At 60.2% G+C, this 17360-nt stretch overlaps 1 protein-coding gene across 2 annotated transcripts; it reads right to left on the bottom strand.

Moving 5' to 3' along the window:
* Nucleotides 1-290: 290 nt before the first annotated feature.
* C1QTNF1 (C1q and TNF related 1) lies at nt 291-17013 on the bottom strand. 2 transcript variants are annotated; one of them, XM_045525221.1, is made up of 4 exons: nt 16930-17013; nt 4329-4497; nt 1960-2099; nt 291-1247 (listed from the first exon to the last, which is right to left on the bottom strand). In XM_045525221.1, exons 2-4 carry the CDS (start codon nt 4481-4483, stop codon nt 697-699), a joined length of 846 nt encoding a protein of 281 aa, XP_045381177.1. In that variant the 5' UTR covers nt 4484-4497; nt 16930-17013; the 3' UTR covers nt 291-696. The 2 variants fall into 2 exon arrangements, with proteins under 2 accessions (XP_045381177.1, XP_045381178.1); XM_045525222.1 differs by lacking the exon at nt 16930-17013 and adding an exon at nt 9236-9303.
* Between the last annotated feature and the right edge of the window lie 347 nt (nt 17014-17360).

Genomic DNA, 17360 nt, shown 5'->3' with positions numbered 1-17360 from the left:
CCGACACTTGCTGCCCCAGCCCCAATGCCCTCACTGTTGTGGCTCAGAAAGGACCAGCTGAGCCCTCGGGCGGGGCCACAAGGATGTCGCCAAGACACGGACATGGGTCTAGCTGTCCCCAGCGAAGGCTCATATGTGGCCTAAAAGAATTAAGCCAGACATGGTTTCCCGGATGCCCTACGGCTTCCGCCTTAGGTCTCTTGGACAGAGCCTCGTGCATCCTCCAGCATGAGGGACCCTCCCTCAGGAGCCAGCCGGCTGGCTGGAAAGACAAAAATAACACTCTGCTCTGCTTTTTCCTCCACGGTTTACTTTGCTCCTTTCGAGACCTTTAGAATGTGCCTAATTGTTTCCAGGGAAGGGGCAGGGGTGCTCTGCTCTGGGACACCCTGCTGCCACGCAGGGTCACTTAAGGACGTGCACACAGAGGGGAGCCAGCGGCCCCTGAGTGTCCTTGCAGGCGCCCCGCCCTGGTGATTTCATCTGCCGTCAGCTCTCTGCGGAGCAGCGGCGAGATCTGGCTGCCCGTCCCGTGGAGGGCGTCTGGGTGGATGCCGAAGCGGGGGACGCAGAGGCCAGGGAGGCCGCGATGGGGGAAGAGGCGACAGGGCCAGCTGGTGCCGGGCCCTGGGGTCTGCACAGCGCGGGGGCCGGGGTGGGGGCAGCCTCTGGCGGTGCGGCAGGGGTGGCCGCCGGCTAGGGCTCGGCGGCATGCTTGACCAGGTAGCCGCTGAAGGTGATGTAGGTGTCGAACTCGTCGCTGAAGATGGCGTTCTCGCGCTCGCCCCGGAAGAGCCGCACCCACACCTCGTCCTGCTCGCGCAGCTCCAGCATCAGGCTCTGGCTCTGCATGATGCTGCGGTCGCTCACCTGGGCGTACAGGATCACCACCTCCTCCCCGTTCTTCATGACGTGCAGGTACGTCTCCTTCTGGTTCCAGGTGTGCACGTTGAGGCTGAAGAAGTAGATGCCGGGCACGTAGCAGTAGAACTTGCCCGTGAACATGTTGAAGTGGCTGTAGAGGTTCACGAACTCCGTGTCGAAGACCACCGTCTGGTAGTAGTCGTTGCTGTGCAGCGGCTTCTTGCGGCCCACGGAGAAGGCGGCGTAGTGGTTCTTGCACCGGTCCCCGGGCGCCCCCATGGAGCCCTTCTGCCCTTTGGGTCCAACGTGGCCCCTGGCGCCCGCTGAGCCGGTTTTGCCATATTTCCCCTGAAGGCCGCGATCCCCGCGGTCACCCTTCTCGCCTAAAAGGAACAGGAACACACGTGCCATCGAGTGAGAGATTCAGTGTCACCCTGTGCCTGGGCTGTGCCCCTCGCCCTGGGCGCCATCCCGATCTGGTGAGCCTCGCACCTGCCCCCACCCCCTGTGAGGTCCCCCATCCTGGCACTGGGGTACTTTAATCCCAAAGCCGGTCCAGCAAACAGACGATCTCGGGGGCTGTTCTATTCTCATTCAGAAGCCATAATTTTTTTCCCTCTGGAGAGCTCTGGCAAGGAACAGGGAACATACGGGTTTGTCCAAAAGCAACAGGCGCCGCAGCCAGGCCCACGGCTCACTCTGAGCAAATGAACTGCAGATGTCGGGACTGGGCTCGGGATCTGGGTTGCAAGTGTCCCACTCAGATTTCACGGGGCTGTGCAGGGGTCTCTGCTGTGTGGGGGGCTGTGGCGAGCGGGTGGGGACACCGAGCCTCGAGACAAAGGACACAGAAGCCCGCAGTCCACACGCAGGTGGAGGGAGGAGGCCCCGGCAGCCCTTGGGCTCCCTCTCCTGTTCCCGGTCCTGGGGGCCCTTCCCGACCCCTCCTCTCGGAAAGTGGCCAGAGCCTCAAAACCAGAATTTCCTCTGCCCCCCTCTCTGGACGACAGCCTGCCCTGCCCCCGCACAGCCCCACCGAGGGACTTCATCCCGCCCCCAGGGAGGTCCCCTGCGCCGGTCCTCGCAGCGTCTGACCTTTCAGGATGGTGATGTTAATCTGGGGCACCGGGGCCGCCTGGTACACGGGGGTAGCGGGGTCGCAGCAGCGGAAGCACTGGGAAGCAGGGAGCTGCTCGCCCTGGCTGGGGCCGTATTTGTCATGTTCTTCTTCAGCCCTGAGGGAATAAAGCGTCACAATGAAAGCCATCTCTCTCCGCAGCCAGTGGGTCTGTGCACCTGACCGGCCTCCTCCCTCTCCGTGTGAACCTTGGCTCACGGCCAACGCTGGGGTCTCAATGGAACTTCAGAACGAGCCCCTGCCCTTGGGTAACAGCAATCACAGTCACGGAAACGCTAACAACACAGACAGCAATGGCTTAGGGCCGTGCGGGGCAGAGGCTGCTTGGGAGAATTCTGCACCTCTAGGGGACGGTCTTCCGACGACGTAGGATGAATCTGTGACTCCCTGTCACACATCTGTGATTCCAGAAAATGATATATTAAGCTGACTCGTTTGTCAGTGAGAGAGTTCAACTTGATCTTTACAAGGATTGCTTTGACCTGCAGCAGCTGAGCCTGTACAGTCTCCCCGCTGAGGTTGGAAGGCCCAGCTCTCCAGCGGGAGGGACGGTGACAGCTCCATGCTACCACCTCGCGGCAGCTCGCTGTGTTGCACCGTGCTGTCCGGCTTGTGGCTTTTCTTGCCCTGGCTTTAGAGCTGTGACAACCCAGCTCAGTGGCAGCAAAGTCCCTCTGCGTGGGCCACCTCCTTGTCTAATTCTGCTCCCACTTTTGCACCCCAGACGATCCAGGAGGTGGATCTGTGTGCCCCGAGTTCAGCCATAAGCCTAGGACCCCAGACAGACACCCCCACCCCTGCCTCTTTCCTAAGCCCCAGACCTCGACTCCGGCAAACTTCTCACCGAAGTCTCCATCGGGAACTCAACAGGCCCCACAACGTCTCGTGTCCAAAACTGAAATCCCTGTCCCTGTCCCTTCGCTCTTTCCAGACGCTGTTTCTAGCATCATCACTGGCTGCTGCCCAGGGTGGAGCCTGAATTCAGCCTCATGCTGGGCACCCCCGGCCTTACCACCTCCAGTCCTGAGCCCCAGTGCTCGCCCCTCACTACCCCCAGAACTGGGCCCTTGGCCCTTATCACCTCCGGAGCATGTCACCATTTCTGTCACCCTTTCCAACACGCCCTTGGAATCGGTCTCCAACTCATGCCCTCTGCCGCCTGGCCCCAGCATTCTTTCTAGAACACTCTCTCCATGACTTCCTCGGTTTCCTACAGCGTGAAGTGCAGGTGAGACCCTCCCCCTCTAGACTCAGCTGCCTCCCACCCTGCACCGCCCCCCCCAGCACCAGCCCCACTGCCCCAAACTACCCCCAGCCCTGACACCGCCAGCCATGCCCTTGCACATGCCATCTGGCTACCGGGCAGCCTTCCCCTCCGTCTGCACCTGGGAGGCCTCCAGGTGTCCTGTGAGACCCGGTTCAGTCCTTCTAGTCTCCCTGCCCCTCCCCCTCCTGTCCGCACCCCCAGCATCGTGGGCACACCCCTCCAGGGAGCCCACCGCACTGCACACGTTATGTGTGTCTGTCTCCCTCGTGGCCTCGGGGTCCCTGGAGGCAAGGACGGTGCCTCTCGTGTGTTCCCAGCCTGGCACTCGTGCAAACAGGAAGGGGAAGAAGAAAGGAAGGCATGGTGTGGCTGGGCCCCAAATCCTGCCCAGTTCCACGGTGTTCTACAGATAGCTTGAATTCTCGAGAATCAAGCCAGCCCGATGCTCAAAGTATTAAAGAGACTCAAAGCCAGCCTTGAGCTGTCACCCAGGTCACTGGGACCTCACATGGGTGAATGGCAGCCTGATGAGTAGCCCTGAGCTATGCAATAGCCCAAGTGGCCTGGAGTCCACGCGTCACTGCAGGCCATAGGTGCAAAGGCAGGAGCCATCCGCGTCCTTGGCAACCGTGCCAGGAAAGCCTTGGCCCTCCCAGTCCCACCAACCCTCCCGAGCCGCAACTTGATGAGACGTGCAGGTCGAGGGTGTCCGGTCCCTGCCTCCAAGTGGTGCCTAGAACCCCAGCAGACACTCTCGAGGGACAAAGCGAGGATGGAAAGACAAATGAAAGCGGGGGCTGCTCTGGATTGGAGGGTGTGGCTGCAAAACCACCCTCCCCTAGGCTTGGGATGAGGCCAGCTCTCTGTCCGCGGTTTCCAATAAGGCGCCCAAGTCGCTGAAAGGAGGACAGGCTCGTCCACCCCCAGCGCTGGTGTCCACACGCTGCTCCTCAGCTTCGGCATTCGCTCCTCGCACCTCACAGCGAACCAGCCTCCTGGTGGCCCCAGGCTCAACCCGGCGAGAGCCGGAGCCCCACAGTTGTACCTCACAGCCCTCACCTGTCAGCGTGGTCCAGCGGGGGAGGCGGCTCCGTGGTCCCCTCCTGCTCCGGCTGCTCCTGCTGCACGCGGGGCACCAGGCTCAGGGCCGGGCCACAGGCAAAGGCGAGTAGCAGGCAGCACACCAGCGCAAGTCCCCATCCACGGGAGCCCATCTTCCTGCTGGGCCCTGGTGGGAAAGGGGCACATGGGGAAGGTGCCAGGTTAGGACGGGCTCTGCAGAAAAACCGCTGGGAAGCCTGAGAGGCTCACCTAGACCGCAAAATACTTCCGTCACACTCCTTTAGGAGAACAACTGCACACACACTCTCTCTCTCTCTCTCTCACACACACACACACACACACACACGCACACGCACACACGCATCACACATGCACTCAGAATGCATTCACAGGCACACATGCATGTATACTCACATACACACACTCACATGCACACACACACTCTCACATACACACTCTCACATGCACGCACACTCACATGCACACACTCTCATATGCATACTCTCACATGCACACACTTACATGCACATGCACCCTCACATGCACACACACACGGACATGTACACCCTGTCCCCAGAGCCTCAGCCCACAGCCACTGGCTCCACAGATAATTGCTCACCTCCCCTCTTAGGACAATGAGCAAAATCCCAAGTGAGTCTTGCACGATCACTGTCCCTTAGCGCCAGGCAACACTGGCTCATAGTCGCGGCCCTTTGCAGGTGGGCAGGTGGGTGGGAAGGAGGGCGCAAGCTGCTTTCTGGCCACCAGGGGGCGCGCCAGGGTCTTCAGCATCTGATTCCGGAGGAGCCCAGCGTGGCCCGAGGGTCACTGTGCAGGGAAGGCAACCCCGTGTCACTCGCTCACAGCGCTTTCGGCAAGTGCTTGGGACAGGACCCTCCTCGTCCAGTGTCGAGGTGGTCCTTCTGGAAAGGAATGCCCACTGGGGGCTCCCAGCGAGCCTGTTAGGGGGCTGTGTTTGGGCTTAAACCTGGCAAAACAGCCCACTTGCTTCCCCGGGCAGCCTGCGGTCCGGAGGCCGGAAACCTCCCACCGTGGGAGAGCGAGAACGGGGGGCTCGGGGTGAGAGTGGGAGAGGCAGGCTGCCCCCGAATCTCTCTCCTTCCCTGCCATGCACCCCTCCGCCGGGTCTTCTCAGTGGCCCCCACCCCACCCCCAAGACAAATGTCCATCGAAGTTCCCTGCCCATCCCTCTGCCATCTCCCCAGCCCGACCCCACTCTCCAGCTGTAGCTCATGGCACTCCCTCCGAGTTCCCGCCCTGCCGCTCAACCTGAAACGAGCACACCTGGGGCACCTGCCGCTTCCCGTTCAGCAAGTCCGGGCAGGGCCCTGAGGGGTCCGCGTCTTCACAAAACCCCCAGGGACTGCCAGAGCCACGCTGGTCTGCCGACCACACTTCAGAGCACCGGGTTCCAGCCACCACTGTCCCCAACTCCCGACACCCGCCCACCTGCCTGCGTAACTGTTCCCTGGCCAGGGGCACCCTTTCTCCTCTCTCCGACCGATGACCAGGCCCACGGCGACAGCTCACGGGGCACCATCTTTTCACTCGATCCGTGTAACCCGGTAAGTGAGGGGTAGGTTTGGGAACATGTCCTCACTGATCATCTGTATCCCCTCACAGGCCTCACAAGGACTTGTGGTGACTGCTTTAAGGAGACAATGTTCATTCATTATTATACCCAATTTTTACATAAGCAAACTCAAGCCGATTAGCCCTAGACTGTCCAGTTTTTAAGCAGGGTGGCTCCATTCAAACGCAGGTGGGCTGACTTCACCCTGCCTGCAAGACCCAACTCAAGTGTCTCATGTTCTTCCTGAAGCCCTCCCAGACCCCTCAATTGGTGGGAGGGGGGGGCTCTCCTCCCTCTTTTTCAATTTTGTTTTTCATACTGTCTCTTGCTGCAGAGTTTTGTTTGGCCTGTAAGATTCTGCCCAGCGGACCGTGCTCGACCTCCTCCGGGCCCAGGGTGGCCATGTGTCCCACAGCACCCTGAACTGTGGTGCTCAACAAATATTTGTCAAATTGAATTCTCTAAATCTGTTTATTTCTCTATTTCTGTATTTCCTCTGTTTTTCCTCGGCGCCTTCATAATTACTCTTTTTTTTTTCTTCCTTTCAAGTGCCAAGCTTGCACCAGTTAAAAGGAAAAGAGGTTTTCTGTTCATTAAGTATTTTTTTCTGAATCCAAAAATAATATATTATTCATTTTAGAAAAGTTGGAAAGTAACAACAAAAGTAAGTGAAAAGCTACCTTGGCTTATTCTACCCCGGGACTGCTCTACCTTGGCACTACTGACATTCGGGCTGGATGATCCCCTGCTGGGGGGGGCTGGCTGGGCTTCGGAGGATGCTTAGCTGTGCCCCTGGACTCTACTGGCTAGATGTCATTAGCACCATCCCCGCCCCCCAGCTGTGACAACCCACCGTGTCTCCAGACGTTGCCATACATCTCTGCCCGGGGGGCAAAATTCCCCCAGCTAAGAGCCAGCGCTCCGCCCCTCTGGAAGCACACTTTGCATGTGTCTCCTCCCAACCTGGGAAAGGGATTTTCCACACCTTGGTCTGCAGAGACAGGGCCAGGAGCGGCGGGGTTAGGGCGACGGCGTCCTCAGGGCAGGCGTGCGCTGCCCGGCAGAGAGCTGGAGGACCCCGGCCGGCGGGCGAGGGCGGCTGGGGCTGTGGGGGCTCTTCTCAAGAGCCTCCTCTTTGGAGCCAAAGCAAACCCAGACTGAAATCTTTCCTTCATTGAAAGGACCTTAAGAACCACTTTACCAAATCCTCCAGCAAAGTCAGCATCATGACATTATGATCATTTTAGTCACTTTTGGGCAAGAACAGGATTGCCCAATATCTAACCAAACTTGGCCGCAAGTCACCTTCAGTGATTTCCAGCACAGCAAAGTCCCCTGCACAGGGTGAGGTTTTGCCCCCCGTGAGACAAAGAATGTGCTGCACCCGCGGAGGCGCGTCCAGGGAGGTGGCCCCCGACACGCTGAACAGTGCTGAGCGATCCTCCTGGGCCTGGACCCACACGGCCCAGTCTCCTGACTGGGCTGTGGTCAAGGCCAATGAAGACAAATCCAACATGAGTCAGGTTCTGTGCTTGCCTTTCCCAAACGCTGCCAGTAAGAGCCAAACCCCATAGTAGCTCCACGGCCTTCTTTCTCCCACCATGTCCCTGGGGACCTGCAGCGCGGGGCACCCCTCCCCGGCCCACCCCACCCACCTCCCTCGGAGACTGAATCCCCCTTTATGGGAGGTGGGAGGCAGGACCCGGAGGAGGGCAGGAGGGCTGAGAACATTCCCTGTTGATAATTTTTATCCCTTCCCAGACCTCGTATGGACCCGTGGTGCATCGTTTAAGGAGAAAATATTCATGCACGAGTCCAGCTTTCCCTGCATTCGTTTTAAATTGGTACTGTTATATTTCGGGCTCACTTCCGCCGCCGTGCGGTGTACTGACAGCGGACACCTGCAGCGCTGGGACCCTGCCCGCATTCTGTCCCGCTGCTCCACCCCGCCCAGTGCCATTGGACAAAGGCATTTTGTAAACACTGATTTCCTTCTTCTTTAATCCTCACTGGGTGAGCAGCTCTGGAGGCAAGAAGCCTGTAATCTCCCTGGATTGGAAGGAGCCTCGGAAGACAAGTCCAAGCTGTGCTCTCCGCGGACGATCTAACCCAGGCCTTGTTTGCCGAACGCCCGTGATTCGTACAGCATTATGCAAGAGCTCTGGGAGGAAGTGATTCAACCATAAATTAAATATACTCCCTGACCTCAAGAATATAACAGTCTCGTGAAGGAGACACACCAGGTACCTGATCAAAGGTCAAGACAGAACCGTAAACGCTCGATCGAAACGGTAAGTGCGTGACGCCCTAGACCTGTGCTGTCCAATGCCCTGGCTGCTGGTCACGTGTGGCTATTTAAAATCAAGTTAATTAAAAAGAAATGAAATGCAAAATTCAGTTCCTCGGCCGCACTAGCCACATTTCAAGAGCTCCACTCACTAGTGGTGACCACGCTGGAAGGTACAGCAGAGAACTTCACATTGCTGCAGAAAGTTCCGTCGGACAGCTCTGCTCTGGATTAAAATGCAGTTGGAGGAGGGAGGAGGCACTGGGAACAAACAGCAGGCCAGAAATCTGGGAGTCATTTAGACGCTTCCTTCTCCTGCATCCGCCACCTCTAATCCCCCCGCAGCTCCTTAACAGCTCCCGGGCTCCCCTCCCCTCCCTGCCTTGAGCCCACTTCAGATGCTCTCCAGGGGCTCTGGCTTCTCCCGGACCTCAACCCACCCAAGACAAACATCCTTGTCTGGCTTTGCTGCGGCCTGGAAATCACCCCAAAATTTCACATGCATCTCCCGAGGGAGCCTGGCACACGATGGGACTTCATCCCACACCTAACGGCTCCCAGGTCTAGCTCAGCATCCAAACACGCATCGTCTCAACACAGCATCGACCATCCCTCAGCCATCACCACCCCTTCCCGGCACCTGTCCCTGCCACCTTTGTCCCCCGTATCCTCTCAACCGGAACAGGAGCCCCGAGTCCACCCATCCTCCGCGCTGACGTCTGGTAGAATCTCCTGCCGAGAAGCTCAGAGCCCTCGGATGCTGCGAGAGGATTCAGATACTGGGACGCCAAGAAGGAGGAAGGTGCCACGCTGGGACGTTCTTCTGACCCTCATGGCCACTGGGACCTTCTGACACTGACATCTGCTCACAGCCCTGGCCACCCCCAGAAGCCACTGTCACACTGTATGCCTGTTTCGTATCTAATGTCCCCTTCTACAACTGGGCAGCGCCAGCAGGTCTTGGGCACCCCCCCCTCCCCCTGACCTCGTGGGGAAGCGGCCATGGGGGAGGGGGTCCCTTACCGAGGGAACTCTGGCCAGGTGGAGGTGAGCCGTGGCTTTCATGAGAGACGGAGACACCCTGGTGCCAGCTCCTCTCTCAACCTCCCTCTTTCCCTTTTCCAAGAAGCTGCTCTCTGTCTTGGAGAAGAAGGAGTTGCTTTTTAAGGTTTGGGGGGGTTTATTCGGTTACCTCCAAAGCTCAAGCCCAGGGGTGAAGACAGGCTCTGCCAGGACTACTTGCTAGTTAATAAGCAAAGGTTTCCTTTTCCCTGGATGGGAGTAATATCTGGCTTAGGACCAAACAGTGAAAGAGGCCAAGAATTTGCCTCATCTTAAAACGTCTCCCTCCTCTCCTGAAGCAGCTACACCTTGGCCACGAAGGCCTCACCTGGGGGGAGAGTGGACTTGCTCTACATTTTTGCCCAAGCTCTGCAGACAAGGAGGCCACATGGGCTGCCAGGCAGCAGGCCCCTGGGGCACCTGGCCAGCGGCCTCCACAGGAACAAAGCTCTCCTTGAGTGCAGCAGCTGTCCTCAGATCACCTCCCAGCTGCGGCGCCCGGGGCGGCAGGCTTGCCCCTGCGTTGAGGAGCGCGTGAGAGAGAAGAGGCACAGACAGCTGGTGCCGGGAGCCCGCTCTGCAGGTGGCCTGGCCCAGCGCCCACTCCCCAGCACCAGCAGCAGCGACACCCTCGGGGTCTGACCGCTCCCAAGACAGAGGGAGGCTAGAACCTGGGAATCCTGTGGCCGGGTCCCCTGCCACGCCCAGCCCTGACACGCGGCACAGACGTCTTTGTTTGGTTGTCTCAGGCCCAGACATCCCCAGCAGTTTCCAGGCATCTCCCAAGGAGGCCGGCACAGGATAGGACTTTGTCCCAAGACTAGTGGCTTCTAGGTCAGGAATAAAATTCAGCTCAGCCTCCCACTGGTCCTCCTGCTGTCTGGTCCCACCCGGCCAGCGCTTGCTAAGATTGAGGCCACCTCTCGGGTCCAAGCATTCTTCTGTGATCTTCCCTCATGAGCGCCTTAAACCCTCTTCCTTGCCCCGGGGTTTGGCCCACGCTGTTTCCTGGGGTTCATCCTTCCTGATCTCCCCTGTGAAGACAGCTGCTCCTCCTCACTCAGCTCCTCCTGCTCCAAACCCTCTTCCTGCCTGCACGGCGCCCCAGGCCTCGTCCCCACCCCAGCCTGACCGCCAAGTCCTAGGCCCGCAAAGGTTTGAGTCAATGCAGTTGCTGCCCGCCACGTGGGGCTATTCCAAATAGTTCAACAACACAGAACATCCGGTTCTCGGCCACAGGAGCCACATTGTAAGTGCGCGTGTGGCTAGTGGCCACCATATTGGACAGCACAGCTGTTGGGACCTTTCGCCATCACTGGAGGTTCCACTGCTCGGTGCTGGTGCAGACCCACGTGGGCAGCTGCCTGCTGAACACCCCCTTTGCTCTACCATTGGCCCCGAACCCCCAACTCAGTCACCCTCCTCCCTGTCCTCACCATGCTTGCTTCTCCCAGTGCAGCCGTGGCTGGGCGAGAGACTGCGCCGGCCCCCAGGGCTCCGGCCGGATGTCCGCGCTCGCCACGCCTTGCCCCTCGCCAGCCCCAGCAGGCCTCCTCTCTGGCACCACTTCATCCCCAGCCCTGGCTGCTTCCCTGCCTCCCATCTGTCTTCCACACTGTTTCCAGAGGCAGCTTTTAAAAATGCAAATCTGAATGCCACCCTTGGCCGCGAGGGCTTCCCGTGCGTACAGGAAGCGGGTGAGCCGCGGGCTCCACCATCCGGCTCTGGCCCAGCCACGCATCCTTTGCCCCAGCCCCAGAGTCACCTGAGGTCTCATCCTCCTGCACACGCTCCTTCCTCTGCCTGGACACCCCCTTCTGTCACCTTCTCCATCTTGTGTTCTTCAGAGCCCAGCCTGATGCCATCTCCTCCAGGAAGCTTCTGGAAGCCCCAGTCTGCTGGAGGTGCCCCTCCCCCGTACGATCGCCGGTTTCCTCGTCCAGTCCCCGCAGGCCCCGAGCTCCTGGAAGGCGGGAGCCCAATCTCATCTCCGTGCGTCTCCAGCACCGGGGTCTAACTTTCAACATGACTCCAGCCGCACCTCAGTCAGTCCGGTGAGCACGAGCCACGCTGCCAGCCCGCTCAGGCCTCTCTCTAACTCGGGGTGGGGGGAGAGGGACCCAGGGGACACCAGTAAGTGTCACCAGAATGCTGGGTCCTCGTGTGGCCATGCAGCTGTCCTCTCCCCAAATGCTCCTCTTATCTGACTCAGAACGTCTGCGGCTTCCACGAGACAGTGAAATCGCCTGCCTCCATCAGCCCGGGCCGCAAACCACGGGCTGTCCGGGAAGACGGTGCAGGTGAGGGTGTCACGGTGCATCCGCACAATGGAAAACGGGAAAACAAGGTTGTGGATTAGGGTGGTGAACTGAGTGAGGCGGGGAGGTTGCGGTAGACCCGAAGACACATGCTCTGTCCAAAGGCACCCAAAGAAAGAACAGCTGGGGCGGGGCCGGTTCAGCCAGCAGCACCATCAGCAGCCTCCTTAAGCACGTGGGTACTTATTGACAAGCAAAGACGTTCCTAAAGCAGCGATGAGTGAAAACGCAGGTTGAAAACACAGGCACGGGCATGCGCACACACATACCCGAGCCAACCCACCCGGCTACTGCCCACGGCGACGGTCTGTGGTGATGCAGACACGACGCCTGACACTGTCTTATTTTGGCTTCTCTGTTTCTTTCCCCTGAAACAGTCACAACTTTTTTTTCTCAGTAAATACACATTATTTTCCACTTAGAGAAATGACAAATAAGCCCCACCCTGGGGACTCGGGGAGCATATTGTCTATTCCAGGAAACTCAACTCTACGCATAGAAAAGTAGAATGGGGTGGCGGGGTTGGTGACGACTGGGGGGTCAAGTCTACGGCTGCGGTGGAACAGTGTGGACTAGAAACTGACCTCGTGCCAGTCTCGTGTTCTTCTCATTCGCTCGGCAGGGGCGTGCTGAGCGCCTGCTACGCCCGCCGCGGCTGGCTCATGAGGGGACGCCCGGAGCAAGCAGGCGCAGCCCTTCCCGGGGGCAGTAGACCCTCTGGCAGCTGTGGCAGGGGACGTGTTAGGCTGGGGAGGACGTGGCACAGGGAGCCCAGCGAAGCGGCGCCAAAGCTGGGCAAGCCGGAGAGGACACGTTTCCTGGCCACAGGGGATTCGCTCTGTCCTTGCCACACCACGTGTGGGTGGCCCTGCTGCTGACAGGGGCTGCCTGAGCAGAGCTGGCGGCTGCAGCTGTGAAACAGAAGGAAGGGGGCCAGGTCCCCAAGCCCCTCCCTGCGAGTGATGTGCAGTGACCGGCAACTCCGAGGACCAGGAGTGTCCCCATCATTTACCCGGGGGTTCCTTCCCACGCAGCCCTGCCACCATGGGTTTCAGCATCTGCTAAGCTCAGAGTGACGAAGCCACTTGCCCCAGGCCCCATGGCAGGAGGTGCTGGAGCCACATTAGGCCAGGTATGTCTGACAGCAAAGCACAACCCACTGCACCTGGCGGAGGTTCCTCCTGCCAAATCAGGGTCCGCAGCCACTCCTACCCCAGGCTCAGGTTTAGGTGCCCATCTGGTTCACTTCCTGGGTTACAGCTGGAATGGCAGCTGCAGCCCTTGGCTTTGGGGAACCTACGCACCGGTGAGCCCTTGCATGCGTTTATTCGACAGACGATCACTGAGCGCCCGCTATGCGCCGGGCACCGTGTGGGCACCAGCGAATCCGTAGCTCTCCTCATGGATGCAGTGTGCTACGATCTCCCTGGGGCAGCCTGCTGGCATCTTAAACCCCACGCTGGGCTCTAATGCCTTTGGATGTCGGCACAGAATCACTTTAAAATGTGAGCAGCTTGGGCGGTGTGGCCCATTGGATGTGCATTTTTAGGACATTGCTTTTGCAGGGTGGAGCGAGAGTGGCACATTGGCAAGCTCTAAAGAAGGGTGGGGAGACCCGTGGTGCAGGGGGCAGATGGTTTCCCTCACCCCCAACACCCGCCACCGGCAGACACAGACCGGAGCCCTGGGGCGCAGAGGGACCTGCGGTCAAGCACCACGCAGGCAGGACTCACAGGACCGAGGCTCTGGCCCTTGTAGAGACACCTGCACGGGGCAAGGTGCAACTTCTACCCCGACTGCCAGAAGCCCCAGAGCCCTTGGTCACCCCACACCTGCCCAGACTCTCCTACTCTCACTTTAGACTCTTGAGGAGACGGGGCCGAGCGTTGCCCGGCTCTGAAGACCAACCCTGGAAACCGCGGGGCACGGTCCCAGGGCCCGGCCCACCTCAAACCCACCCAGGGCTGGCTGCTGTCCCAAGTGAGGTCCCTTCCTTTCCTGGTCCCCGGCAGAGGGCAGCTGGCAAGCAGACGTCCCACTGCGGAGGGGCTGCAACCCCAGGCGAGGGTTCGGGATGCTCCGCCAAGTGTGGCTTCGGTGGTGGCCCAGCACAGGGGACAAAGCACTTCGCTTCCCCACGCCCCTGGGCCTGTCTGCCCCTTCCCTCCCCAACCCAGCCAGCACCTGTCTCCCTCCTGCCGCCTTCTGCTCTGCTTGCCCTGGCCCCACGGAAAGTTCCTGCAGGCACCAGGGAGGTGGTCAGACACTGAGGCCCCGCCAGGCCCACAGCCGCCCCACGGCCACGCGGGACGGCCGGGTGTCGGGGGAGGGCCTGCAGCTCCGGCTGGGGTTGGGGCGTCTCCGGTGCTCCTTCCAGAGACCACCCCCTCTGAGCCACATTGGGGTCCCCAGCTCGGTTCTGGGGACTGAGCCTGGGCAAGCAGGTGCTGCTGTGTGGAGAGCCACTCACGGCACCCAGGCACAAGCCCCATGCGGCTGTGACCTCGACAAGGACCCAGTGGTAAAGATCCTTCCAGAAGGGCGAAGGGCGCACAAGGCCCCCACTCACACTACGTGCCCCTCCCCAAGGGGTGGGGGCCGCAGAGCATCAGTTCCCGCCTCTCACCTTGGGGCTCAGGAGGAGGGAGAGGGCAGGTACCTGCTCTGCGTGCCCTGCTTAGGCTCGGGACTGGCTCCCGGGCAAGGACCCTGGCTCAGACCCCTGGGTGGGGCCTTGTGAACCCCAAGCCTAGGACACGGGGGCGCTGGGCGGCCCTGGGCGAACTGCAATCTTTGTTTTTCAGACTGCTCTGTACAGTGCAGGTGACTTCTCACCCTGCAGGGAAGGGTCAGGGAGACAGCGGGGTCCTGCCCAGAGAGCTGCCTGGATGCCCGACCCTCGCAGAAGCCCGATTTCAGCAGGTGAAACAGGGGAAGTAGCAACCCTCGGCCCATGAGGTAGTTAAGCCACCAAGGTGAAGAGCTCCGGAGGGCATCGCCCCACCTGAATGTGTCCGGGGCTCTGAGGACAAGGAGAGGACGTGGCTTCCGAAAGGGCCATCTCTCTCCTGGGGAAGGCGGTTGTCAGGCATAGTTGGCCTCAGGTGGTCAGCAGAGCGTGGGGACTATAAGGGAAGCTTCTCCTGCTTCCTGCCCTTCCTGGTGCCTTTACCCCTCCCCTCCTCTAAGGCCCTGGAGCCTCAGCCCCCAGGCCCAGGAACAGGGACCCACAGGAGGGCCCGAGCCCTGAGGACACCGCACACATGGGAAGCTCGTGTCCCTGCAGCCTGGCTGTATCTGTGATATTCTTTTCATCTTTGTTTTGATGGATGAGGTTCAATGCCAGAATATTTGGTTTATGAGTCATGCTAATTACAGCTGGGAGGAAGGCACCAGGAAGAACAACAGAAAGGAGCATGTACCGAAAAAATTATGCTGTGCTGGTCGCCCTGGACAGGGAGGGTCTGTCCCAGGAATGAGCCGGGGCCTTCTTGGGACGCGTGGGCTTTCTCTGCTCCCACGTGGGAGGGTGCCTCGCTGCCCGGCTGCACCTGCCCCAGAGGGGCAGTGGTGTGCTGCAGCTGCACAGGGCCCACCCAAGGCCTCCCTGAACTGCTGCCCACGGGAGCACCTTCCCTGGCATCACAGGGGACTGGAGATGGCAGCAGGAGGAGAGGGAGAGAGGCGAGGAGAAGGTGAGGGCCCCTGTCAGCAGACCTGTGTCCTTCCTGCCCCGGGGCATCCTCTGTTGGCAGCTGGGAAGAGGAAAGGAGAAGCTTGGGGAGCTGGGCTCCGCGTCCCCAGCAGGCGTGGGGACGTTAAAGGCGCAGTCTCTGGGCGCGAAGACACAGATTTGCGTCTTGGCTCTGCCACCCGCCTGCTCTGGGGCCTCAGGCAAGAGGTGAGCCCCTCTGAGCTTTGCAGCTCTCAGCGCCCCAGAGTTGCTGAGAGCCGCTCCATAGAACTGTTGAGCATCAACATTTGCTCAGCTCCTGCCACGCAGAAAACACGCACAGGTCTGCGGCTGACACTGTGATTGTCATTGCCGACATCAGTGTCCTCGGGTCACCAGGCACCTGCCCAGCTCTACAGGTCTAGAGGTTCTCGGCCCTCTGCGCCCCATCTCCCTGCCCGTGCCCCCTCCTCTCGGGTTAGCAGGACACCGAGGTGGCCTCCTGGGGAACCTGCTTCCCCTCCCCACACACACTCAAGGGTCAAGTGCGTCTGCCTGTGACAGTGCTCACAGGCTGCACAGCCGGCCGGGGAGCGTGCACTTTCCTGTACTATAAAAAGCAAAGGCTGAGCGGCCTCTGAGGACGTCACACGCTCCCCGGGGACCCGGGAAATAGCTAGTGGTGGGGAAAACACAGTTTCTCAAGGCATTTCTCATTTGCAAACTGCAGAAAGAGAAAGCTCCAAGTGTGTCTGTCGCCTCCATTCCTAGAAGCAAGGTGAGCAGAGCAGCAGAAACAGGTCCGGGGAGGCAGCTTCCTCCCCCTCAAGCACGGCGGGCCAGGCCGGCTGTGAGAGCCTGAGGCGCATGAAGGGGCCACAGAAGACACACGGGCTCCCCAGGGCGGGGAGCAGCCCAGCCTAGCAGGTGGGGGCCACACCTGTGCCTGGAGACGCCCCGAAGGCTGCGTGGTGGGCTGCGTCAACACACCCTGTCCAGAGGGTGCGGGCAGCTCAGCGACTCCAGCCCCAGACCTGGGCCACTCTCAGCGACACAGGCAGCTTCACTTCCCAGGAGGTCCCCGGGAAGGGACATTGTTTTTTCCTGCCCAGCCGGAACACCAAGGCTGTTAGATGCGGGGGCCAAAGTCAACATTTCCTATGCTGTGCAGGGCCCAGGAGTTGGCCACGTACAGGACGGGACAGACCTGGCTCTCAGGTGGTCCAGGTGATACCTGGTGGAGCGAGGGGATCCCACCAGGTGCAGGGACGGGCATGGGGACCTGCACTTCCCTTCCACATCCTCAGAAAGGCACCAGAGAAGAGTGAAGCAAGATAACACCCCACAAAAATCGGGGGTAAGAATTATTACTGACAGCGTCCATCAGAAGAGCCCGCCTCCTCCATGGTCAAGGAGGGAGACTGGAGATCCCTCCGTGGAACCCGGCCTGGGGAAGGGGAGTTAGCCGGGACGGGGCCAGGGCTTTCCCTGAAACTTCTGGTCCTGCTGCCCCTTGGCCACAACTGCCAGCCCAGCCCCTCCCACCGGCCATGCTGGCAAAGGTGTCTGCTCAGCCCTGCCCTGGCCACAAGCTAAAGCCACGAAGGCAGGAGCAGGAGCGGCTGGGTCCCTCCCAGCTGGGTCCTGCCTGAAGGGCCACCTACCTCCGTCCAGCCCGGCTGCCAGCCGCGTCCTGGCCGCCGCTTCCTAGAGCATCTCCCGGCCGAGCCTCCTCCCGGCCAGGTCCCGGGAAGCACAGACTTGTCGGAGGCGACAGAGCAGGGAAACAGTCCTCAGGGAAGAAGGCGCAGAAGAGGGTGGAAGGGAGGCACAGGCAGCAGCCGGCCCCTCCGGCACCTTTATCTCCGAGGTCTCTTTGGCCAGAAGCGGAAACGCAGTTTCTCGAAAGTAAAGGAAGAGGCGAAGAAAGCGGGGCCAACGTGTAAAGAGCAAACCCCAGCCAGATGTGAGCGGCGGAGGAGCTCCCAGCGCATTTTAGCCAAACAGCAGCCGCGGAGGATTAACTGTGTGTGCCCCGCCGGGCAGGGCGAAGCCTGCTGGGCCCTCCTCCCCCCGCCCCCGGAAGCCAGGAGGC

The sequence above is a fragment of the Lemur catta genome, chromosome 15 (genome assembly GCF_020740605.2).
Source record: "Lemur catta isolate mLemCat1 chromosome 15, mLemCat1.pri, whole genome shotgun sequence".
In the NCBI taxonomy this organism is placed as follows: domain Eukaryota; kingdom Metazoa; phylum Chordata; class Mammalia; order Primates; family Lemuridae; genus Lemur; species Lemur catta.
Note: the sequence above shows the minus strand (reverse complement) of the source record. Positions and strands in the feature narration are given on the sequence as shown.